The 26,153-nt window shown below is 43.3% G+C and overlaps 2 protein-coding genes across 3 annotated transcripts in view; both read right to left on the reverse strand.

The window, feature by feature from the left end:
• Positions 1-7,428, reverse strand: part of TREML2 (triggering receptor expressed on myeloid cells like 2) — a 34,167-nt gene extending 26,739 nt beyond the window's left edge. Inside the window, exons 1-5 of the mRNA XM_082731729.1 lie at positions 6,955-7,428; positions 5,172-5,557; positions 4,436-4,699; positions 2,608-3,115; positions 1,948-2,051 (exon numbers count right to left, since the gene is read on the reverse strand). The gene's annotated coding sequence lies outside the window, so the exon portion shown is untranslated. The remainder of the gene's footprint in view (positions 1-1,947; positions 2,052-2,607; positions 3,116-4,435; positions 4,700-5,171; positions 5,558-6,954) is intronic.
• A 2,174-nt stretch (positions 7,429-9,602) lies between these two features.
• Positions 9,603-19,792, reverse strand: TREM1 (triggering receptor expressed on myeloid cells 1; the record flags this gene model as incomplete). 2 transcript variants are annotated; one of them, XM_082731743.1, is made up of 4 exons in its annotated part: positions 9,603-10,001; positions 13,392-13,494; positions 14,869-15,225; positions 19,664-19,792. In XM_082731743.1, the coding sequence occupies 4 exons, from the start codon at positions 19,785-19,787 to the stop codon at positions 9,896-9,898; spliced, it is 690 nt and encodes a 229-aa protein (XP_082587869.1). In that variant the 3' UTR covers positions 9,603-9,895. The 2 variants fall into 2 exon arrangements, with proteins under 2 accessions (XP_082587869.1, XP_082587868.1); XM_082731742.1 differs by having other exon boundaries at positions 13,290-13,494; positions 19,664-19,787.
• Between the last annotated feature and the right edge of the window lie 6,361 nt (positions 19,793-26,153).

Consider the following 26,153-nt stretch of genomic DNA (forward strand, 5'->3'; position numbering starts at 1 on the left):
GGTTCCAGATAGAATTTAGACCCCACCAGTCAAATGCATATGTGCAAGACTTAAGTTTGGAAGAAAGGCAACCATTTTTGCTACCGCGAATTGTGGCTGAGGTGGGATGAGGCTGGAACCAGAAGCTAGGCTGGCTGCGTCCTGACTTGAGAAGTTTTCTGATTCTTCAGGGTCCTGACTGTGACAAAAGCAGTGGCTCCCTTAGCATCCCCGCCCTGCAGGGTAGCTGTGAGAGTCATTCCCAGTGGCTTACTCTTCTGGGTTTTGAAAAATCCCTTCCTACATAAATAGGCAGATTGAATTTAGCTATCTGCAACTAACACAAGTCCCAAGAAAATAGATGCCATATTCCAGAGTGAGGGGGGAACACCAGCATGCAACCCATGCAAAAAGGTATCCAAACCTCACCCACACCAAGACATTTTGGATATATTATGACCCTGCAGGCAGAGGGGAGTAGATGTCTCCTCTTTACCTCAAGACCAGGGAAAGGGGTTCAAGGTCACAACTTGGAGAGCTTAAATGTCTTTGGCACTTGAGAGACGCAGCAGACTGGTTTCTGACTGCAGGCTAAGAACTGTCCATAGAGGGAGAGGCCGTGCACGTGGTGGGACAGGTGGAACAGGGGAATTCGATACTGTCTTCTCAGTTTTGCTGTGTACCTGAAACTGCTCTCAAAAGTAAAGTTTGTTTTTCAAAAAAATGACCTGAAGTGTGATGGGTCTTCCTGCACGTTTTACCGGGGGGCCAGCAAGATCCCCAGCAGAGCGAGTCTAGATGGCAATAAGAGAACAAACCTTACGTCTGAACTACACTTTGTGAGTCCCAATATTGAGTCCCAGCACAGAAATCGATTGCCGTTCCCTTGGCCCTGATGACTCCCCGTAGGTTTTTTTGCAGCCAGCCCTCTACACTCCCCCCTCCCGTTATTGCTCTTCTCCCTCTGGATAAGAGACCTCACAAAGAAGTTCAGGAAACCTCTTATTTACCACTGAACAGAGTGGAATGTGGTATTTGTTAGTGGAAGAAGGCATGCCCATCTGCTCTTGGAAGGTTAAGTCTGCTTCCCTGGGTTTGCTGTGCCTTGGGGACACCTCAGGAGCCTGCCTTACCTGAGGAGTGACAGAAATGAATAATATTGGGGTGCCTGGGTGACTCAGTGGGTTAAAGCCTCTGCCTTTGGCTCAGGTCATGGTCCCAGGGTCCTAGGATCAAGCCCTGCATCGGGCTCTCTGCTCAGGGGGAAGCTTGCTTCCCCCACCCCCACCCCCCGCCTGCCTCTCTGCCTACATGTGGTCTTTCTCTCTCTCTCTCTGTCAAATAAATAAATAAATAATAAAATCTTTAAAAAATAAGAAAATAAATTTTAAAAAGTTAAAAAAAAAAAAAGAAAAGAAAAGAAATGAACGATATTTGAAAATGACGCATTCGGGACGCCTGGGTGGCTCAGTTGGTTAGACGACTGCCTTCGGCTCAGGTCATGATCCTGGAGTCCCGGGATCAAGTCCCGCATCGGACTCCCAGCTCCATGGGGAGTCTGCTTCTCTCTCTGACCTTCTCCTCGTTCATGCTCTCTCTCACTATCTCTCTCTTAAGTAAATAAATAAAATCTTTAGAAAAAAAAAAAAGAAAAGATAAGAAAATGACGCATTCAAGCCAGCCCAGGCCTGCGTCTTCCTCCCTCCTCTGAAGAAAAGACTGGGTTCCCAGTAACAAAAATCCTCATCCTGCCCCTCCCATGCATCCCAAGGAGCCAGCCCAGCCCCCTTCACATCATTCCCAGGGGTGGGCCTCCTCTCCAAAGACTTCTGAGCACAGAAGTGAGGAAAGACGGAAACAGGCTCTGGGGAACCCCTGGGAGCTGGTTCCTCTAAACCCACATCTGCAGGTACCACCTTCTTTCCCCTCATTCCTTTCCACCCAAGCCTGTCCCTGGCTCCCACTCACCTGAGCCCCAGGCTTTATGGAGAGAGATAAACAAGACCAAGAACCCACAAGGCCCTTGTTCAGGATGGATTCGTATATGAGAACAATCACCAGCAGCAGCGGGCCTGTGGGAAGAGCAAGCACAGGAGTCCTAGGTTTGACCCTCACCCCCAGAATCTAAAAGGGTGGATATCTGCTGGATGTTCTGCTCTGAAGCTCAGCCTGCTCCCAGCTATGAGAGCAGCCAAGCAGGGCTTTGCACCTTTTGAAGACAGGGCCTCTACTTTTCCCAGGATCCTTAACCTTGGCATTCACCCCAGAGGAATCTATCTGGTCTCCTGCCCCTAACACCTCCTTTCTCCAAACCTCCTGCACAGTTGCTGGGTGACTGAACCAAGACCCTCACTCTTCCCCTCAGGGGGTCTAAGGAAAGCCCTTCGTGCTCCGCATTGCCTACAGGACAAAGTGCGCATGACAGTGTGGCCTTCCGGTGTCTCCGCAAACTGAATGTATGGCCGTGCGTTATCCTTACCCTCTCCCTGACACTCAGCCCAGCGATCCACCACTGTAGCTGGCCCACTCTGTGCATGCATTCCCACCACTTGCTCCTGGCATGGAATGCCATCCCCCTTGTGCATTTCAACATTTCTCCCCTTCCAGGTAGTGCTCTCCGACACCCACTCATGACTCTCATTCCCCAACAGTTCTGCGTAGGGATGGACTTCTGTTGATCCCATTCCTTCAACTCTGAGGAGGCTGCTGATTCTCAGATTCCATTTTCCTAAATTTCCATTTCCATTTTCCATCCCATTTTCTAAGCGGTGCCCCATTGTCAGGGGTATGATACGCCTGCATGTTCCCAGCTCTTTTCCTCTGTGGCTGGTGGATGGGACTTTTGCTGCCTTGAAGTAGTAACACTCAACCCTTGCACTGGGGCTTCAGGATAGAAACAAAAGCAAAGGTCATTCTGTCTGTTAGGATTCAGGACTCCCTTGGCCCACCTGGAGCAGAGTAAAGTCTTCCATGTGGTCGGCCTGGCTCCCTGGAGTTCACAGGTGGGCCCTGAGCTGAGGGCCTCAGCTAAGCCCTTACCCTTTTTTCTTTGGTCTTCATGGAACAACCCTTGCCCGGACACAACTCACATTGGATCCAGATTGCCTTGGTTGGTTCTTTTGGCCAGTGCCATTTTCTGGAAGAGATAAAAAGCCCTTCTGAGCCTTGACTGACACAGGCTACAACTGTAATCCCAGGAAACACTTGCTGAAGATGGCTCAGCATCCCTGAGCTTGCCAGCCCATCTGCACAACCCGGCTGACCTACTCTGAACCGGAAAGTGGCCTCTTTCTTCTTCTACATGCTGAGCAGCCCTCTCCCAAAATCCTTGCTAGGGACTATACTCTGTTTGAGAAACATTCACAGGGTCATGAAAGGTCAAAGGTAGAAGGAGTATTCAATACCACCCAGTCCAGTCCCCCAAGGAACAAGGTGACAGGGAGTGCCCAAGGTCACTCAGACGACAAAACAAGCACTGGAACCTATGTTTCCTGACTCCATTCTTATATATCTCTCTGTGACATCCAGCTGGCCTCAGCCTCTGGAGTCTTGTCCAGTGAGTCTGTTCTAATCTTTTAGCTCTTAGCACCCATGTCCTCCCAGCCCATCGCAGTCAAGTGAACCACTCACCTGCCACAAGGGTCCTTCTGCTCTTGCCTCCAACCTGACCTGGAGCTCGCCCATGAGGCAGGGAACCTCCCTCCTGCCCGCCTCCCCTCCAGCCCACCTTCTATACTCCGAAATCCTCATTTCAGGCCTTCCTTCCTACTGTGGGTTGAGTGGACAACATCCATCACCTCCATGTATCCCCCCCCCCCAGTATATTAAGTTTCTTTCTGTGGTCATCAACTACCATACCCTTCTCCACCTGGATCACTGAAGAAAAAGTCAAGAAGAATAAAGAAGAACTCCCCCCAATGTCCTGAGGGAACGTCCATTTATCTCTGGGGAGGCCAAGGCAACTTTAGAAAGAAACCTCTGTTCATTTGTTTTAACCTAACTAAAAATCAGTCCGACGGAATTCAGTACAAACTCAATCATTACTGCAGGTACCCTTTCCAGAAGATTATGTTTTGTCTCACCTGTGAAACTAATATTTCCTTCGGGCAGGAGCAATCTGTACTAGACTCAGTTTCTTTAGCCACATTAGCCTAGAGTTTTCTCCAATTACCAGAGAAAAGGAATATGAAGCTGCTATTAGCTTTCTCTAACTCACAAAATGTGAGTGTGGAAGACCCAGGTGCACTGATTTTGGGTCTGGAGCTTTTCCCATTCCTCTGCGCCATCTCTCCAAAGCAGCCCTCCCGGCAGATGGGGCCCCAGCCTGTGGTTGAGGTCATCCTCCACAAAACCCCTTCTCTGTCCTGGGTCTCGCTGCTTCTCACCTTTGCACTCTATCAACCAAATTTGTTTGGACAGGACATGGGGGTTCTGAGGTAAGAGGTCATTTACTCACTGGTACAGCCCCAAGTCCTTCCGTCAGAGCTCTGTCATTGTGACCTTGCATACAGCTTCCCTGGGACAATGCTTCAAGAGGTATCTTCCAGCCTGGGCCCAGTTTAGGTCTTTTCTCCTAGTGTTCATGTGCACCAGTGTCTCCGGGGGGCCCTGACTCTTCTCTCGCTGCCAGGCCTTCAGGCTGGAGGAGTAGAATACGATGTTCAGTTCTTTCCTCCCAACAGGCACTTTTGTCTCTCCCCTTCACCTATAGCTTGGAATCCTGGAATGAGAAGTCGAAGTGCTTCACTGAGTAAATGTTTCTTCCACCATCCCTACATCTGCAGACCCCAGCACAGATACAAGGTCATAGATCAAAAGTATTAGGAGCTCCAACAAACATTTATGAGTAATTTGGGATTTCTTATTTTTTAATTATTTTTTATTATGTTCAGTTAGCCACTATATAGTACATAATTAGTCTTTGATGCGGTGTTCAATGATTTATTAGTTAGGTATAATACTCAGTGCTCATGGTAGCACCTGTCCTCCTTAGTACTTGTCAGCCTGTTACCTCTTCCCCTCTGAAACCCCCACATTGTTTCCCAGCGGTCCATAGTTTCTTAGGGTTCTTCTCCCTCTGATTTCTCCCCCCTTCAGATTTCCCTCCCGTCCCTTGCAGTCCTCTGTGCTATTGCTTATGTTCCACATAGGAATGAAACCATAAGATAATTGTCTTTCTCTGTTTCACTTACTTCACTTAACATAATCCCGAGTTCATCCATGTTGATGCAAAGGGTGGATATTCATCTTTTCGGATGGCTGAATAATATTCCATTGTGTATATGGACCACATCTTCTTTACCCATTCTGTTGAAGGGCATCTCAGCTCCTTCCACAGTTTGGCTCTTGTGGACATTGCTGCTATGATGATTGGGGTGCATGTGGCCCTTCTTTTCACTACATCTGTATCCTTGGGGTAAATACCTAGTAGTGCAATTGCTGGGTCATAGGTAGCTCTATTTTTAACTTCTTGAGGAATTTCCACACTGTTTCCACAGTGGCTGTATCAACTTGCATTCCCACCAACAGTGCAAGAGGGTTCCCCTTTCTCCACATTCTTGCCAACACTTGTTGGTTCCTGTTTTGTAGGATTTCTATAAATTATTTTGAAATGATACAGCAATTTCTTTTTTTCTTATTATTTGACAGACAGAGATCACAAGTAGGCAGAGAGGCAGGCAGAGAGAGAGAGAGGGGGAAGCAGGCTCCTGCTGAGCAGAGAGCCCAATGTGGGGCTTGATCCCAGGACCCCGGGATCACGACCTGAGCCAAAGGCAGAGGCTTTAACCCACTGAGCCACCCAGGCGCCCCTGATTCAGCAATTTTATAAATAAATATATATAAATATATATAATATATAATGATATATGTACTTAAATCAGCAATGTACATATATATGGAGTAAATAGGGTAAAATATCGATTATGGTTGGATGTCTGAATCTCAGTAATAAGTTTATAGTGGCTATTCTTTCTATATTTTGTAGATGGGAAAATTTTAATAAAATGATTAAAAAAAAGTAAAAAAGAACTGAAATAGTTGAAATAGTTTTACAACCCACATTCTATTCTACTCGTGCTTCCCCAGACAGGTTCCTTGCTTTCCAGTACACAGTACTTCATACTAGCCCCTGCCATCCTCCAGCTGAATGCTCTCCCCACGCCTCTCCACCCACATCTGTCCCTTCTGGTCCCAGAGTAGAGTCTACCTGAACAATTCCACCTGCACTAATCTCTTTCACTTTTCAACCCTAAATACCACTAATCACCCTGTACCTGCTTGTACCACCACCACCATCATCATCCACCAAACTTTTATTAAGCCACTTATTGTGCCCTAAATACTGAACCTAATAATTTTACACCAGTCTGCTACTTAACTCTTAGGACAACCCCTATGTACAAATAAATATGGAATAGGTGCTATTTGTAAATGTGGACACTAAGGCTCAGAGAGGTTGGAGGACTTCCTAAGGTCACAAATGTAGAAGTAGCATATCTGAATTTGGGATTTGAACCTTGTTCTGTCTGATTCCAGAACCTCCCCCCTCTTTTCCACATGGCCTCTCTGGCATTGCTAGAGAGACTTCCACTGTATTTTTGTCTTCATGCCATGACTTTCCCTCTTTTAAATTTACCTTTCCTTTATATTCATGCCTCCTCTACCTCAGTGCCTAATCCTTTTAAGGAGAGACTTTGTCTTACAATTTACATCTTCCAGGAATCAGCATAGTGATGAGAGGCTGTTTGGATGACTTCACATAATTTCTCAACTTTACAGCGCACTAGAGGAACCTCCATATTCTGTTTCATCACCCAGTTCCTACTGGGACAAGTGTATCCATTACTTTCATGTCTCTTTCCTGTGTCTAGCACACACCCGGATCCCATCCGGTCCCTTCTAAAGAAGGGAGAGAAACCCCTCTTCACAGGTACCCCTTCAGCCATCTGCATCCCTCCCCCTGCATCTCCTTACCTGAGGCCCAGAAAAGCAGCAGCAGCAGCCATGGCCACCCCCATAGCCCTGTCCCCTCCATCCTAACCCGGTCCCAGGATCCACTGGGTCCTGGGTATCCCAGGGTTCTTCCAGATGCTGGAGGATGTTGCCCCCATAGGACTGTTTTCCATGTACCCTGAGAGGCTTGACTATTACTTTGCAATTAAGAAGGGGAGTGTGAAGAGGGAGCAGCTCAGAAAAATGCAGAAGAGAAAAGAGTGATCACTGCCCTTGTGACATCTTCCTTCCTGCTTCCCTTACATCACAACCCCATTGGTCAACACGGGAGAGCTCCCCATTCTCCACCATAGCGAGTTTGGACCCACCCATCTGATGTTCCACCTCTGCTCCACTCATTTCCTCAGGTCACCAGGATTTTCCCATCCTTGACCACTGACCACTACATCCTGCAACCCCTCTGCCATTCCCCCATCTGGAATGACACTGTGCATCCAAATTTGTCCTGTCCTTCAAGATAGACCTCAAACTTTGCTGATGACTTGCCTTCTTTACTCCTACTACATACTGTGGTTCTCAAGTATGGGCACGTGGTTAAATGACTCAGGAAGTTGGCAAGCATTTACATGCCTGAGTTGCACCCCCAGAGATTCTGATTTGGTAGGTCTGGGAAAGCTCAGCAATCTGCATTTTAACTACCAGCCCAGGGGATTCTGAGGCAAATGGTTCAAAGAGGGTATGCCTGTAAAATGTGGTTCCTCGGGTACTCATCCTAGATGCAAGGTGTGTAGTTCCCTGAACTCCCAGCCTAGGCAGAGGATGGAGACCACAAACATGATGGTACTAGGAATAACTAAAACAGATCAGATATATTTGTCACCTTTTGGCTTTCCAGCACTCAATACCTTCTACACCTGGGGGACATGCCTCAATGCACAGGTCTCACTGAGGTGCAGAGTGCTACTTCCTCTACTACTGAGTATGGAGGCAAACATTTCTCCTGCATCTAAGTGCCAGGCATATGCCTTGACCTAAGCTTGGGCAAATGCAAGATTCTTCCTAGGATTCAGGATCCTAAGGGTGTGATGCAAGGTGTAAGGCCAGTTGGAGATGACTGACACATAAGAAATTTAAGCATTGAGAATCCGGGAATAGCATGGTGCCAAGGATGTGGTGGCTTCAAGTGTCCAAGGGCAGTGGCACCAATGGCAACATCACTAGATTGTGTGATATTGTGAATTATAAGAAATATGTGTTTGGTCATCCAGATAATTAAAATATATCTCTCACATATAATTGGACTTCATCTGTAGTTGTGGATCACAGCTCCCCAAATCCATGAAATTTCCTGAGCTGTAAGAGCAGTGGGACCTTCTTCTGTCATATTTAGTCTCTTGTCCTCAGTTCCTAAAAGCACTTCAGAGCCATAAATGTGACATGAGTGTGTTGTTCCTAACAAGCCCCTTTCTACCACACCTAAGTTTATGTCTCTGAGGCGACTTTTGGAAAGGATGGGGGCTGTTGCCTGAGGAATCAACCTTGAAAATAGTGTTGGAAAGTTCAACCTCACTCCTTGATTTCTGGGGAGGAAAGAGGAGCTGGAGATTGAATCAGTCACCAATGACCAATGAATTCATCAGCTATGCCTATATAATGAAGCTTCCATTAAAACTTCCATTTAAAAAAAAAAAAAAAAAAAGGTAGGGAGTTCAGAGTGTTTCCAGGCTGGGAAACCAGAATATTTCCATGTGCCACTGTGCTGGGCTCAAAACTCCATGGGGACAGAAACCCTGCTGTTGAGGACCTCACCTTATTTATTTATTCATATGGCTGTCTATTCATATCCTTTAATATTCTTTTATAAAATTCCAATAATCTGGTAAGTAAAATGTTTCTGAGTTCCACAAGTTGCTCTAACAAAATAATGGAACCTAAGTAGGGGATCACTGGGAACTCTTATAGTAGGTGGGTCAGAAGCACAGGTGCTCACCAATGGCATCCAAAGATAAGGAGGGGGAGTCTTATGGAACTGAGCCCTCAATCTATAGAATCTGGTGAAGCTTTGGGTAGATAGTATTAGAATTGAGTCAAATTACAGAACACCTACCTGGTGTCCAAGAATTGCTTGTTGGTGTGGAAAAACCACTCCTTCCCAAAACACAGGCACATTCATGTGCATTAACACACACACACACACACACACACACACACACACACACAGGAATTGGGTGCAGAATTCTAACCGGTGACCAGACCCCTTGACTGTCTTTTGCTATGACCTCAGCTGTGGCTTCAGCTGTGTGTTGCCTCCTGGTTTCACCAGTTAGATTATCTTTTTTTTTTTTTTTTGAGATTTATATAGTTATCTTAGAAAGAGAGAGAGAGAGAGCAGGGGGAGGAGCAGAAGGAGAGAGAGTGTCTTGTCTTCTCCTCATTCTGTAGTTTTCAAACCCCTTCTCTGGGAATGTAGGAGATGGCCACAGATGAAGAGAGAAACCCAAGCATCTGATTCTAGAGGAGAGGAAGATCCAGGGACAGGGAGAACAAGATGCTTCTTTAGTAAGAGCTCTATCCAGGTCAGGCCAAAACATTATGGCCCAGGCCAAACACAAGGGCAGCTTTAGTGGTGGTGCCCTCTGTCCCTCACAACCACCACACAACAGCATCAGTGAAGAGCATTGGACTCTGTCTTTATTTAAGGCAAATCCCAAGCCACTGGTGGAAAGGGCATGTTCACAGCTGTGTCCTCTCTTCAGAGGGAGAAAACATACACGCAAGGTTATCGGTGTAGTGAGGGGAGCTGGCAGGGCTGAGGTGAGACATGAGCCTTAGAAATAATCTGTGTTACAGAGTCAACTCATGTCATTGCTCCTCCTTGCCTTTCTCCTCACACCCTTCCTCTGGAACAACTGCCAGAGGGATGTGACTGAAGGTCAGAGGTCATTCTCATGGCTTCACTGGCCTAGGGTCCAAATGACCTCTGCGTGACAGCAAGAAGGACAGTGAAGACCAAGCTCTTGCTCAGGAGTCCACACAGCACAAGAATGATGATGTTGATCGTGGGAACCCTGGGGGAAAGAAGAGATGTCAGCTGCTGTTAGTGCTGGTGCGCCTCACACCTGAGTGTTTACAGAAGTCCTTCATGCCCCTTCTCTTATCTGCTTGGGCCCTTCTAGCTCTTGTCCCCATATTGACTAGCCCTGTGCCTTTAGTGTGTCCATTAACTAAAACTACTAACTGGAAATATATTTAGTAAAGTGCATGGAGCCCATATGCAGAGGAGGCATCTGAGAGAAAGGGCAAGCTGCCTGGGCTCCTCTTCCTTACCAGGATGGCAGCAAGGAAACCTGGTTTCTAGTCCCCGCAACATGGCCTACTTCTTGGGAGAACCATCTCACCACTCTGGCCTCTTGTTTCCCCATCTATAAACAGAAGAATCCAATCCTTGCCCAAATCCTATCATGAATTTTTACAGATTTTCGTGTAATGATTCTAAAAGTCCCGAGAAAGCATCAGTGGATACCGTAAGAGAGAGATACCCATGAGTGAGGAAATATGGCCTGTCTAGATTCAGCGATATGGAAACAGATTACAGCACAACGAATCTGCATGATAAGACACAGGGCAAGAAAAGAAACAGATGGCAGCAAAAAAAAGAGAAGCATAGATTTTGACCTAATGTTATGTATGAATTTAACATCTAAGGAAATCTGGCAGACCAGGAGATAGGCAAGGATTGTTTAGTAAATAATCTGGTGGTATCTGGATCGTAATATGAAGAAAAAGTCATCTTTTGTAGAATTTATACCATTTAACAAAATACAACCCCCTACCCCAAGATGGAATAAAGATTTAAGTAAAATGGAAAAAACAAAAACAAAAACAAAAACAAACAAACCTAGAGATGTCGCCAGGAAATAGAATTAAGCATATGAAAGAATAAAGCAAAGCAGTAATTTAAAAATCAACACATTTGCCTGTACAAAATTTAAAAGCAAATGTCCAAGGTCGCAGAGAGGGAAATGACAGAATGGCGATAGAAAAGTGCCAGAGGCTCTTTTTACGATGAAGTCCCCACCCTTCCTCTGGGTTCTGGCACCTCCCTCCCTGTCTTCCATCTCCTCCACCACCTGGAACTAGGGTCAAGTTCAGCCCCTGACAGCTCCTAGCTATTTGTGGTTACAGTAGCACTCTCCGGGGCACGTGTTCAGCCCACGGTCCCAAGGCCTCAGCTCCTCAGGGCTACCTTGACTTTCAGGTCTCCCCTGTCCTCCCAACCCTTTTACATTTTCATGGGCCTAGCTCCTGGAGTGTGTCCACTCTTGAGGGCCAGCAGGTACCCCTCTGGAGGCTGAGCACAAGCTGCCAGACCACCCCTACTACCCCAGTGCCTGGGAATTCATGTGCCCCTGGGCCGCCCCTAACAGGGGACTGGAAATTCACAAGCATAAATACTCCAGCTCCCCAGTATCTGATATAGACAAGTCCCATGGGTCCCCCAGAAGTCCCCTGCAGGACTGAGCCCCAAAGTTCCCCGCTGTGTGACTCAGCTTGGTGATGACACCCTTGCTAAGCTTCTTTCTCTCCTGGTCTCACTTCCTGGATGGATTTACCTGGGGTCACTTCCTACATTTGTACAAGACTTTTCCCACTGCCTGCTTCCAGGGAACCCACCCTAACACAGCGTGATGGTGGCTTCCTCTGAAGTGCCCCCCAGAACCCATCCCTCCCCAGATTGGAAGCTCACTTCTTTCATTGCGGAGGCAAATAACTCCCCATACAAAACATTTCTTTTTCAAACATCTCAATGACTTCTGCTTCCCTGGCTGGATTCTGACTGATAGAATAGTTCATATTAGTTAATAAAAAAAGTTAATAGACCAGGGGCAGCCTCTAGTAGCAATGTGGGCCAAAGTAGGTACTCTCAATTTACATCCTGGAAAAATCAAAGTAACTTGAAAAGAAAAATGTTGATTCTCACCAGACCATTTATTTAGTCCACAAAGATTTAATAATCACCTACTATGTACCAGACACTGGGGTCAGCAAAACAACTATTTGGGGTGGGTGGGGTGGAGAAGACTGCCTCTACCCTCATGGAGTGCCTAGTCCACAGCAGAAGAAAAATAAAAGCACGTGATAATTCATGTCCAACTTAGCAGGAATATTTTCCAAGTACTAAATCCTTGTGGGCAAAAGATCCTTGCAGTGACGACTGCTTCTCTTCTGCATTATGGATCACAAAACAAATTGTTTGCAACATTTGAAGACCATTTGTCAATATGTACACAGAGCAACATAAAAGTTCACATGCTCTTAAGGGAATTTCTTTTGAATGAATAATTTAAAAGAAAAAAGACGTCTGTGAAAATGTTCATCTCGAAGTTATCAATACTATAAAAAAATTAAAACGATCTCAGTGTCTAAAGACAAGCAAGTTAAGATATAAGTCATGGCTTCTTCATTGCTAGAAAAGGATGCCTTTGTTTGAATTATAATCATGAAGTCTAGATAGCAACATCAAAGAATAGTTTTATAATAGAAAAATAATCGCAATGTTTATAATTAGAATTACTGCTATATTAAATACGTGTGAACATGAATAAAGACTAGAAAGAGAATGTGGAGATCAGACATGTTAGATTAATGGCAATATGGATACATATTTCTCTGTCAATTCAATATTTAATGATAAACACTTTCAGAGATAAATCAGTATCCAATAATAAACTGTAAAGAAGGGTATGCATGCAAAGTTAAAGGTTCTTCGCTTTGCCTGCACATTAAGAAATCTCCTGAAGATCTCACCAACAATGCTGAGACCAACCCCATTTCCAGAAATCCCGATCTATTGGTCTACATCAGTATTAAAGACAAACCAAAGCAAAAGCAAGCACTCCAGGTAATCCTAACACACAACAACTGCCCAGAGCAATTGGGCTAGATTATCACTTCCAGCTCTGCATTTTCTAGCCTCCCTGAAGATAAGGAAACAAGCCACAGAACCTTCCTGACTCATCCAAAGTCACACAGCCAAACCATGTGGCTGGCATTAGAATCCAGGGTCCTTCACTCCACTCTATTAGGCTGGTGGGGTTGGCTGAGACCCAGTGGAAATCAGCAAAGACATTTTCCCCTCTCCTTACTCCTCTAGTAAGCAAGGAAACAGGGTGAACCAAGGAGATGGGCAGCCTCATCAACAGCATCCTGCTCCTCTAGCACCACCCCCTTCCTCCCCAGTGAACTTTCACCAGACTTAGTAGACTCAAGTCTCTTCTGCCCTGCCCATTCCCCTATCCATAACTTCCCACGTCTTAAGCAGATGGACTTGGAATCAAACCAGGAGGCCCAGAGACCTGAAACCATAGCTGGTAATATCCGTCACGTTTGTGATGGTGACTCCAACACCGGGAGAGGAAATGTCAGCAGCCGATGTGGGTAGGAGTTGGGTCACAGACCTGGGACTGGTAAGGAGTGTGCTCTGGGCCTTGGTGGTGGAAGGAGAAAAGGTGGAAATCTGAACAAAGTTCTGCGTAGGAATCTTGTCTGAGACTAAAAAATCTGCAAGAAAGCACAATGGGTAAATCGATGGATAAGTTGATGGATGAATTGTTGGGAAGTGGATGAGTGGATAGATGGTTGGAAGGATGACTAGAAGGAAGGCAGGGAGGAAGGATGGTTAGATGGAAGGAAAGATGGGTGGATGGATGGATGGATGGATGGATGGATAGGTAGCTGGGTAAATGAAACTGAGGAGGGAAATGAACATAGCCATTCATGAAGCAAGTTTTTCTTTTACTAAGAGTAAAAAATGAGTGTGACGTTAGCTTAGGTCAGAGAAAGGAAAAGGGGAAGAAAGAAGGAAGACAGAGAAGGGAAGAGAGAGAGAGGGAAGGAGGAAGGAAGATGGGTAAGGACAGAGAGGGGGTAAGGAGTGGGGGGAATAGAATTTTCAAGCGATTCCTGTCACTGGAAATGCATTTTCCTGCTATTCTTTACCATTTCATATGTCTCCACCTTCTTTAAGAATAATCCCCTTATTACTCTACCTTGTACTATTCTCTGCCTTACCCTCACCTGAACCTGCAGTGTACTGCTTTTCAAATTATCTTTTATTAATATATTGCATATGAGCCTTGTCTTCCTTAGGTTTAGGATTCCCCAGTTAGTAGAAACTTGAACCTTCCTTAATTTCTCCAATTAACATCTACTGAGGAACTAGGCATTATATTAGCTGCTAGAGATACAGAGCTGAGAAAGGCACAGGCCCTTTTCTCAAGGTACTCACAGATGAGCATGGGAGGCAAATAAATAAGCAGGCCACTACTACCCAGTGAGACAGCATCATTTATGAGGGAGGACACAAAGTGAGCTCTGGAGCTTTGCTACCCAAAATGGGAACCATGGACCAGCCTCAGCAGTAGCATCAAGTGCAAGCAGATCAGAAATGCTGAATCTAGGTCCCACCCTAGACCTCTTGTATCAGAGGTTGCCTTTGAAATAAGATCTTCAGGGGTTTTGTGTCCACAGTAAAGTCTGAGAAGCACTGCTTTGAAAACACAAAGGAAGGTCATCAAATGTACTCTGGGAAGGAAATAGTGGATCACAGAGGCTTCCCAAAGAAATGGCTTTCATTTGGAGACCTAAAAAATGAGACTAAATTGTCCAAGTCTACCACTCATCTTTCATGCTGTAGGAAGTATCCCACTTCCTATAATAGCACCCCAAATTAAGCTCTGCTACTCTAAGTGATAGCTTCTTACTTTGTGACCAAATGTCTCTCAAGGACCTCAAATGAGAGAAAAGGAGCTTCTGAGAGAGGCCAGGCTGCTAGAAATCCTGAGCCACAGCCCTGCTCGTGCTACCACCACCACCCATACCCCTAGCTGACCTGGCTTTCCCCATTCTCTTACCCACCCCCCCCAGGTCACTCACCCTTGGTCACAACCAGGCGGACAAGGGGGGACAAGATGTCAGGGTCCTTGGGAGGGTGGTAGATCACACACCGATACAGTCCTGAATCTTCCACTTGAAGATTGGTCATTTGGACATTTAGTATGGCCTCATCGGGGATGTCTTCTAGGAAGTACCTGCCCTTCCGGACTTGACTGGGCTTCCCTGAAACACTCTCTGTGAAAACCAGTGTCAGGGGCTCCCCTCTATCCATCAGCTTCTGCCAAGCTTTCTGGCTATTGGCGTACTTCCTGATGGAGGAAGGACATTGTACATTCAGGGTACTTCCCGCAGCTAAGACATACTGTTCTTCATGTGGTTCATTTGCAGCTTGGAGTTCTGTAAGCAGGGAATCAGAGTTAGACTCCATGAGGTAAAGTTTTCTTCTCTTTGGAAAAAAGAAACAACCTCTTTTTCTTGTTCAACCACTCATTTTTCGGCGAGATCCTCAAGGCTTTCAGAGAAAATGCAACCTTCCCTGCAAGCCAGCACTAGATTCCAGATCTTTTAACTGTGAGTAATTTTTATTTTACTCCAAGAGCTAGACCTCATATGCTTTGTGTAAACTTTCATAAATATATGTTCTTGAGAGGAAAAAAATCTCCTGATTGGAGGCAGAACATGGGACACGTGCCAACACCATGAGAGACAAGGGTATGATAGCAGGAAAGATTACAAACAAGGACATATAGGGTGATGAGTGGATGTGAAGACATGATAGTAGCAGACAGTGATTCCTCCAAACGGCTAGGGGAACTTCATCTAAGTAGGGGAAAGAGATCAATTCTGTTCTGTTCCAAGGGAGCTTTGTAAATGGGAGGGACAAGTTGAGTGGAAGTAAGATCTAGATCTTATTTTTGGCTGGACACAAAGCATTCCATAACTTATCCACAGTGTCTACAGTTTATCCACTCAAAACTGAGTTACTTTTTTCTATGGAATACCAAATAATGGGCTGGACAGTAATGTTGGGTCAAACTGTGTGTTTGTACCTGTGTGTCAGGCTACCACTACCAACAACTACTATTGCCATTGTTAATGGCACATTACTACTACTGCACAAACACGCACACAATTTAATCCTTGGGCAGTAACTCTAAGAATGCCCATTGAAAAACGCCAACAGCTACCCCTTCAATGGAGACCCTGGGCTATTACTACAGCCCACCTGTGGACTCCTGAGGATTTTATAAAGGATACCAGGCCAGTTCTTCTGGGACCAGACTTCAGTTTCTAAGGAAACATGGAAAAGAAGCTTCTTGGAAAGTCCTCTGAATTCTGGCCAGGAATTCCCCTCCAAGAAACAGGCAAGCCAAGACTGTGGGCTGTCTTAAGGCAAGTTTGGCTCACTCATTCATTCATTCATTCAATCAGTGGTTGAGAGCCTACTATGTGTCAGGCACTGTGCTGTGCTTCGAGAAAGAGGCACACCTCCTCTCTCTACCCTCTATAACATTGCCCTCTACTCTCTGCAACTTTAGTGTAAATACTGTAGATAAATTATTTGCAAACTCCCTGAGCAAGGTAGACACTACAGTCTGAATGTGTGTGTCCCCCCCCCCAAAAAAAATTCATATGTTGAAATCAAAACCCTAAGGTGATGGTGTTAGGAGGTGAAGCCTTTGAGAGAGGATTAGGTCATGACTGATCCTGCAAAAGGGATTAGTGCCCTTATGAAAGGGGATCCAGAGAGCTCCTCACCCCTATCCACCCTGGGAGGACATAGTGAGAAGTCCATAGTCCATAACCTGGAAGAGGGTATTCATCAAAACCCAACCAAACTCACAGCATGATCTTGAACTTCTAGCCTCCAGAACTATGGAAAATAAGTACCTATTCCTTATAAGCCACCAGTCTGTGGTATTTTGTGATAGCAGCCCAAGTAGACAAAGAGAGTGGGAGTTACAGGAGGAGTCTGAAATTGTGCATAAACTTGCTTATCTCTTGTGAAAGGACACAGAAAGCACTCAGCACCGAAATGCTATGTGTGCACCATTTCTTGCACCACTGCAAGAAAGGAATTCCAAATACCTTTTATTGCTAAGTGTTTAAAAGTACTGGCACATGCAATCTTCCTAAATTTATCATTTAAGCTCCATAACTTCTAAGGTGGATACTGACATTATTCCTATTTCAGAGATAGGGAAATTGAGGCACAGAAAGTTTATTAAATAACCCAGAGGTTATTAAGTGATTTGCCCAAAGTTCCACAGTAGAAAGTTGTAGAATTAGGATTTAAGCCTGGATAGTCTGACCCCAAACTCAACTCTAAACCCTGGAGCCATGTTGCCCAAGGCAAGTGTCTGGTTGGGGTGAGAGCAGGCCCAGCCCACACCTGAATAGGTACATAATGATTCTATTCCTTAGAGTACAGGAGCTAGAGGCAGTTTTTAGGTTACCCAAACCCACCCCCACAGGACACAGTGAAATATATACTACTGGCTTTCTCACACGCAAGTACACAAGCATCAACCGTCCATCTTCTCCCAGTTTTGCTTTGGAAAAACGTGAATACAACACAAATGAATGAGAACCATGCTCCTAGATGCCCATCTGGGATATCACCCCAGCTTCAGCCAAACTCAAAGTGCTATATGCTTGCAGGCTCTACAAGGCGAGCATCTGTGACCTTACTCAAAGTAGTGCATTCCTGGAAAGTCCCCTTTCTCTGTAATCTTGGTGTCTTTCCAAGGCAAACCCTTCTTTACACTTGTTACTTTCCCAATTTATTCATAAGGATTAGGAGGACAAACAACCAAAGCCCCAAATGTTTCCATCTTTAGTCAAAGTGTGAGCTGTACACCAAAGGAAACAGTTAACAAAACCAAAAGACAACTGACAGAATGGGAGAATATTTTTGCAAACGACATATCAGATAAAGAGCTAGTGTCCAAAAATCCATAAAGAGCTTAGCAAACTCAGCACCCAAAGAACAAATAATCCAATCAAGAAATGGGCAGAGGACATGAACAGACACTTCTGCAAAGAAGACATCCAGATGGCCAACAGACACATGAAAAAATGCTCTACATCACTCAGCATCAGGGAAATACGAATCAAAACCACAATGAGATACCACCTCACACCAGTCAGAATGGCTAAAATTAACAAGTCAGGAAATGACAGATGCTGCCAAGGATGCGGAGAAAGGGGAACCCTCCCACACTGTTGGTGGGAATGCAAGCTGGTGCAACCACTCTGGAAAACAGCATGGAGGTTCCTCAAAATGTTGAAAATAGAGCTACCCTATGACCCAGCAATTGCACTACTGGGTATTTACCCTAAAGATACAAACATAGTGATCCAAAGGGGCATGTGTACCCAAATGTTTATAGCAGCAATGTCCACAAGAGCCAAACTATGGAAAGAACCTAGATGTCCATCAACAGATGAATGGATAAAGAAGAGGTGATACACACACACACACTCACACACACACACACACACAATGGAATACTATGCAGCCATCAAAAGAAATGAAATCTTGCCATTTGCAATGACTGGATGGAACTAGAGGGTATTATGCTTAGCAAAATAAGTCAATCAGAGAAAGACAACTATCATATGATCTCCCTGATGTGAGGAAGTGGAGATGCAACATGGGGGGTTTGGAGGGTAGAAGAATAAATGATGCAAGATGAGATCAGGAGGGAGACACACCATAAGAGACTCTTAAGCTCACAAAAGAAACTGAGGGTAGCTGGGGGGAGGGAGGTTGGCAGAGGGTGGTGGGGTTAAGGACATTGGAGAGGGTATGTGCTATGGTGAGTGCTGTGAAGTGTGTAAACCTGGCGATTCACAGACCTGTACCTCTGGGGATAAAAATCTATGTTTATAAAAAAATAAAAAATTAATTAAAAAGAAAATGAAAAGACAAAAAAAAATCTCAATAAAAAAATAGATTGGGGCGCCTGGGTGGCTCAGTGAGTTAAGCCGCTGCCTTTGGCTCAGGTCATGATCCCAGGGTCCTGGGATCGAGCCCCGCATCGGGCTCTCTGCTCAGCAGGGAGCCTGCTTCCTCCCCTCTCTCTGCCTGCCTCCCTGCCTGCTTGTCATCTCTCTCTGCCAAATAAATAAAATAAAAAAAAATCTTTAAAAATAATAGATGAATTATTTTTTTTTAATTTTAAAAAATAAAAAAAAAAAAAGTGTGAGCTGTACAACAAGAGAAGTGAGGGTGTGGTGATGGGGCAGACCTGCCAAGCCAGGGAGGGCAAAACCACCTTCCAACACCAGCAGACAATGGTGGCCAGCAGTCACAGCCCCCAGGAAAAGTGGGCCCCAAGCCCCTTCTGTTCACTTTTGTTCTGCTATTCTTCAACAATAGCAGATTTTCTGGTCCACAGTAGGTCCCTGGGAAAAATCATTGGATGAATTATGTCTTTGGGGGTTAACAGACAGTCACATAAAAAGCACCATGATGGAATATAAGAAAATGAAACTTCAAACTAGAGCAAAATTATTTCGGATCTTGTCAAGTTTAGATTTACTCTAGCATTCCCCCTCGCCAGAATTGTGCTTATCTTTGCCAATATCAAAATGCACAGATAAACTGTTTCCATAATTCACCCATTTTATTTCTGTTCTCAGGCTCTATATAGTCTTCTAATGCTGTTAAGTTTGGATAGAAGAACCCAGTCTGGCAAGTCTACTGGCTGGTCTATGCTGGGTGGCACATCCGCTGGAGCTTCCAAAGAGAAGGGAAGCTTTTCTCATGGTGGGATCCCCAAGGTTCTGGGCAGAGGCCTCACCTGCTCATGCCTCTTTCTCACCTTACCTGAGATGAAGAGTATCCAGAGCAGATCCTGGAGCCTGGCCTTCCTCATCCTTCGTGTGCGCCAACCCCAACTGCTGCTGGTGTGCCTGGGACACTCTAACCTAGAGCCTCCAGAAACTTGCATAACAGGATATGAAGTCATTCCTGGGAGGTGCTGCGGCTGCTTCTCTGTTTTCGTCACTGGTTGTTTTGGCTCCAGATGTCAAGGACTGCGCAGGAATCCAGAGACAGTGTTTGAGTGTCAGGCTTCTCTGAATTCTGGTTTCCTGATCTCTGGGGATAATGACAATTACCTTTTCAGCCAATCTCACAAAATTTTAGTAAGAATAGTACTTTTGTGTGAGCAAAATAAGGTATCACTATTGTCAGGGGATTAGAGGGCCACCTTGCTCTCCTGAGGCCAGCTCTCCATTACCATCTAGTTCACTGTAGGTAAGAGTGCCAGGTACATGGAGGGATGGGTTGGGATAATAATGCTCACTTTTAGGGTTATCGTGAAGATGAAATGGGGGTCCCTAAGGAAAGTGCTCAATACTGTACCCAACATACATGTTTTTTCTACATCCTGTCCCTATTCACCATCACCCTGATCCCTTCGGCTTTTTCTGACTTGAGGCCTGTCTCCTCTTCACCGGCATGGCCCACACCTTGTACTTGGCCTCAGCTTTCTGTCACATATCTGGTCTCAGAGCTCACAGAAGTGTAGGAAGCCCCCAAATTATTTGAGAGGACATGGCCACCATTAAAAAGAACAGACTTAGAAACAGGATGATATAGGAGAGTGATGAAAGAAGGAAAGTTTCCATACCAAAAACAATACAAGGCAGATCCGACGATGTGAAAAATCATTAACAGAAAAGATTCACTTCAGAAATGCTCCCAAATGTAAAATGAATATCGACATTTTGAAGAGCTCATAAATACATTACAAGGAATGTCCTAGATCCGCAAATAATCTACAAATAAGAGATGTTTTTGAAGTATAAGATGTAACAGTGAATCATAAATGAGGATAAAAATGTATACTTAAGAAAATACTTTCAGGGGTGCCTGGGTGGCTCAGTGGGTTAAGCCACTGCCTTCAGCTCAGGTCATGATCTCAGGGTCCTGGGATCGAGTCCTGCATCGGGCTCTCTGCTCAGCAGGGAGCCTGCCTCTCTGCCTACTTGTGATCTCTCTCTGTCAAATAAATAAATAAAATATTTAAAAAAAAAAAGAAAATACTTTCAGTAAAGTATGGCAACTGAAGAAAACCACGTTGCATACTTTGAAGTTGCTAAGAGAAGAGATCTGAAAATTTCTCATCCCACACACAAAAATTCAGTAACTATGTAGGTGACAGATGTTAACCAGACTTACTGTGGTGATAATTTTGCAATAATACAAATACTGAATTGTTATGTTTTATACCTGAAGCTAATATAATGCTGTAGGTCAATTATACCTCAATTTTAAAAAGAAAAACACATTCTAGATCTGAAAAAGAAATCTGTAATTGGAGGATGAAAGTCCAAAAAGGGCAAGAAAATATTCATGAAGTGAGACCAAGGAAGTTCCCAGGTGAAAAAAATTTTTTTCATTTAAATTCAATTATCCAATATATAGTATATCATTAGTTTCAGATGTAGTGTTCAGTAATTTACCAGCAGGTGAAAATTTTTTAATTTAAATAAAAATATTTCTTGCAAACTGGTGCAGCCACTCTGAAAAACAGTATGGAGTTACCTCAATAAGTTAAAAATACAACTATCCTACAATCCAGCAATCGCACTACTAGGTATTTACCCAAAGAATACAAAAATACTGATTTGAAAGAATACATGCATCCCGGTGTTTATACCAGCATTGTCAACAATAGCTAAATCATGGAAAGAACCCAAATGTCCACCAACTGATTGACTGATGAATAGATTAAGAGGTGATAAGTATATGATAGATAAATAGATAGATAAATGATGGAATAATACTCAGCAATTTAAAAAAATGAAATCTTGCCATTTGCAGCGATGTGGATGGAACTAAAGCATATTGTGCTAAGCAAAACAAGTCAGAGAAAGACAAATACCATACGATTTAACTCACATGTGGAATTTAAGAAACAAAATAAATGAACACAGAGGAAGAGAGAGAGAGAGAAGCAAACCAGAAAAACAGACTCTTGAACAAACTTGAGGGAACAAACTGAGGGTTGCTGGGGGGAGGTGGGGAGATGAGGAGATGGGGAGTTGGGGAGATGGGGTAAATGGGTGATGGGCATTAAGAAGGGCACTTGTGATGAGCACTGGGTGTTGTATGTAAGTAATGAAACACAAAATTTTATACCCTTTACTAATATTACAGTGTATATTAACTAACTGGAATTCAAATAAAAACTTGAAAAATTCATTAATTAATTAATTTTAAAAAGATTCCTACTGATAAACAAACAGGAAAAAAAACACCTTGATTCCTTCAAAAGAATTGAAATAGTCAGGACTCACATTTTTTCCCTAAGCAACAAAGGCTAAGAGGCAATAGAATAATGTGTAAAGAACATTATGACTAGAATTTTACACCCACATGATCGCTATTCAAGTCTGAAAACAACTAAGAGGTTTGATTATATCTGCAAATTCAAAAAGAAATTCTAAAGTAATCTTTGACTTTTTAAGCTAAAACTGTGGAAGGTAGCAATTTCTAAAATATACATGGTAGTAGATACCTTGAAATCATATTATTGTACTCAGCAGAGATTATTCTAGTTAAGGTTTTACTAAAGTTCATTCTGTGTTCTATAAATCCAGGCTTCAAACTGTGCTTGGATTGAAATCTGCCAGACCCACTATTTGTTTTACTCCTTCAGCCCACAAGGGGCAAAAGTAGACACAGAAGTTTTGAAATTTTCTGACTCAGAGAGAAGCCTAAGTGATTTTTTATAGGGATGAGTCATATTAGTACAGTTCATTTAACAAATCCCTATTCTTACAACAAATTCCACACTTAAATGAATAAGACAACACTTTCTGATTTTTTTATGTCTTTACATACTTCGTTTTGAGGGCCAATTTCCTGGAAGATTAAGAGGGAACTTTTTTTTAGCTATATTAATTTTTGCTTTTTGTACTTGGAGGTTCTGTCATTTTGTGTGTATACATTTTGGGTCATTAAATCTGGATGGATTGATGTTTTTTATCATTATATTGTGTCTGTAGATATTTTCTTTCCTCTGAAGTCTACCTTAATCAGATATTAATATAGCCACTCCTGCTTTTTAAAAAGAAGGGAGTTGGGGGAAATTGGAAGGAGAGGTGAACCATGAGAGACTATGGACTCTGAAAAACAATCTGAGGGTTTTGAAGGGGCAGGGAGGTGGGAGGTTGGGGCACCAGGTGGTGGGTATTATAGAGGGCAAGGATTACATGGAGCACTGGGTGTGGTGCAAAAATAATGAATACTGTTATGCTGAAAATAAATAAAAAATAATTTTTTTTAAAAAAAAAAGTTAATGTTGGGTCGGTCTGCTTGGGTGCCTCAGTCATTTGAGTGTCCTACTCTTAATTTCAGCTCAGGTCATGATCTCAGGGTGGTAAGATCAATCCCCCGGGTCCAGTTCTGTACTCAGTGGAAAGTTGGGTTGAGGATTCTCATCCTCCCTCTCCCTCTCCCCTTCCCCCAGAAACGAATAAATAAATCTTTTTTAAAAAAAAACTTAAGGTTGGAATGATATATATTTTTTTATCCTTTTTCTTTCAACTTACCTTATCATTGGCTTTGAAGGGAGTTTCTCATAGACAGTGTCTAGTCATATTGTGTTTTTTTATCCACTCTGTCATTCTGTCTTTTGATAGGCATATTTCAACAATTTAAATTTAAGGTAATTATTGATATGTTAGTGCTTGGTCTACCATGTTAGGACTTGCTTTCTATTTCTTTCCTGTTGTTTCCCATTCTTCTGTTTTCCTTTTGAGAACTTTTAGTTAAACAGCCCAAGAAGGATTTCTTTTTTTTTTTTTTAAGATTTTATTTATTTGTCAGAGACAGAAGGAGAGAGAGCAAGGGAGCACAGGCAGACAGAGAGGCAGGCAGAAGCAGAGGGAGAAGCAGGCTCCCTGCCAAGCAAGAAACCTGATGTGGGACTCGATCCCAGGATCCTGGGATCATGACCTGAGCCGAAGGCAGCTGCTTAACCAACTGAGCCACCCAGGCATCCCCCAAGAAGGATTTCTAACTAACCCTAACTATCACAAGAAGTGGATTCCTCCTTTGTACCATCCTAACACAAGGTGGCACCTGAGTGTGTTTGAGTAACACTACATCAAAAACTAATGAGGGCTATCAAAAACTACGCTGGCTAACTGAACATAATATAAATAAATAAATGTAGAAAATCCCTGCAAAAATTTTTAATTAAAAAATTTTAAAAAATTAAAATAAAATGAGAATAAAGTCTTTTTTCACCTGTCCTGTTTGCTTTGTGCACTTAAAGTAAACAGAATGTAAATGTCCTCTACTCCCTTATCCCTTAATTTTCTGAGAAGCTGGACCACCTGTGCAGTGTCTTAAACTCTCAAACTAATTTTCAGGCTACTATCTCCGAAAGCTTCTCATTAAGTCATTGTGGGGCTTGCAAAGTAGGGTTTCTTTTCATTTCATTGAGACTGAATCAAAAGTTCTACTTTCACGCTTAATCCTTTGTGGCCAGAGTACCAGGAAGGTTTATTTTTAAGGCATCATGAGCCTTTTTGTATTTATTTGTCAAACATTATCTTCAGTGCTATCATGAAAGACTGTACAAATATTATTCTGTTTGGGTTTTTGTTTCCTTTGGTAAAGTCACTGGCCCAAGTCAATATGTCCCAATCATCATGATAGGGTAAGGTAGCAGTTTCTTTCTTAATATGGATTGGTTAAACACGTATCTGTTCTAACTTAGCTGGAATATATGTGTGACACTTTTTAACAGTGAGGTTATGCATATTTCCTTTTCTGTCTCCAAAGAGGGTCCCACAGATCTAGGACACAGACCTCTGAGATCTGGTACTCCTGTCTCTGAGAAGGCTCAATGAGGCTTTTACTAGGGGTGGAGAAAGCTTTAAACTGGCAACAACTACAGCTGTTGAAACCACTGCCCTTGCCCTGATGAAATGCATTGCTGTGCGACACTCAAAAGAACTGCCCCCTTCCTCCTGGCCCCCAGTCTGCCGCCAGTCCCTTCATTGACGGAGGACAATAGGGAACCAGCAGGCAAAGAAGTCTGGTTTCAGAATCTCAATTCAGACCAGGGAAGAGAAAGGTTTAACCAGAAAGATGATAGCTGCATAACCAGCTCACTCAAAACCAATAAATGAGGCTGCTCTAGACATGGGCTGGGAATCTTTTATGTGTCTTGCTAACAGTGACTTTGAACAAAGATCAGCCTTTGGACATGGAGACACTTCTACCCACTCTGAAAACATACATACAATTAAATGTGAACATTTTTTTTTAATCTGGGCAAAAAAAAATATTAACCTATATATAGCACTTATTAATTTGTAAAGAAAAACATATTCTATGCCTTTTTGAACACAGTAAGATACTCATAGTTTTTTGAGACTCAATTTGTCTTAATAGACTGGTTGCTATTTCATTTTTGTTGCTCATGTAGTGACAGTTTGGCCACTGGGGGGCCTTTAAGCTGGCTTCTGTGCCTTTCACCACCACACAGAATGTCATATATGTCCTCCCTTGACAGCAAAAGGATGCCACAGCTTATCTTAAGTTCTCCCTTCCCAACATGGAAATCAGTAACCCTCCAAGAAGCCAAGAAGGCTTGAAGAGGAGAACAGCACTGGAAACCAATTTCTGGGACCAAGTTGTTTCCCATGAGTATTGATATTACTGAGGTAACCCTGCTTCAAGCCACTTCAGAGGAAGAGCCAGAAAATACTTTTTAAAAAATAGGGTTAATAATTTTTAAACTTCCCATAAAGAAAATCTCTGGACCAGAGACTTCACTGGTGAATTCTACTAACCATTTAAAGAAAAGTAAACACCAATCTTTCAAAAACTCTTCCAAAATATAGAGAGGAGGGAGCACTTTTCAACTAGTTCTATGAGGCCAGTACTACCCTGATACCAAAACCAGACAAAGACATTACAAGAAAACTATAGACAAATACCTCTTATGAATATAGACACAAAAGTCCCCAACAAAACACAACCAAACTAAATACAACATATAAAAAAATTATACAACATGACCAAGCAGAATTTATCCCAGGATTGCAAGTTTGCTTCAACATATGAAAATCAATTAATGTAATATACCATATTAATAGAATAAAGGAGAAAAAAACACATGGTCATCTCAATAGATGCAGAAAAAACATTTGATAAGATCCAGCACCCTTTCATAATAAAAAAAAAAAAGAAACCCTCAATAAATTAGGATAAGAAAGAAATTTCCTCAGATTGAAAATGGGCACCTATGAAAAACCCATGACTAACATCATATTTAATGGTGACAGAC

The sequence above is a fragment of the Mustela nivalis genome (genome assembly GCF_964662115.1).
Source record: "Mustela nivalis genome assembly, chromosome: 5".
Taxonomy (NCBI): domain Eukaryota; kingdom Metazoa; phylum Chordata; class Mammalia; order Carnivora; family Mustelidae; genus Mustela; species Mustela nivalis.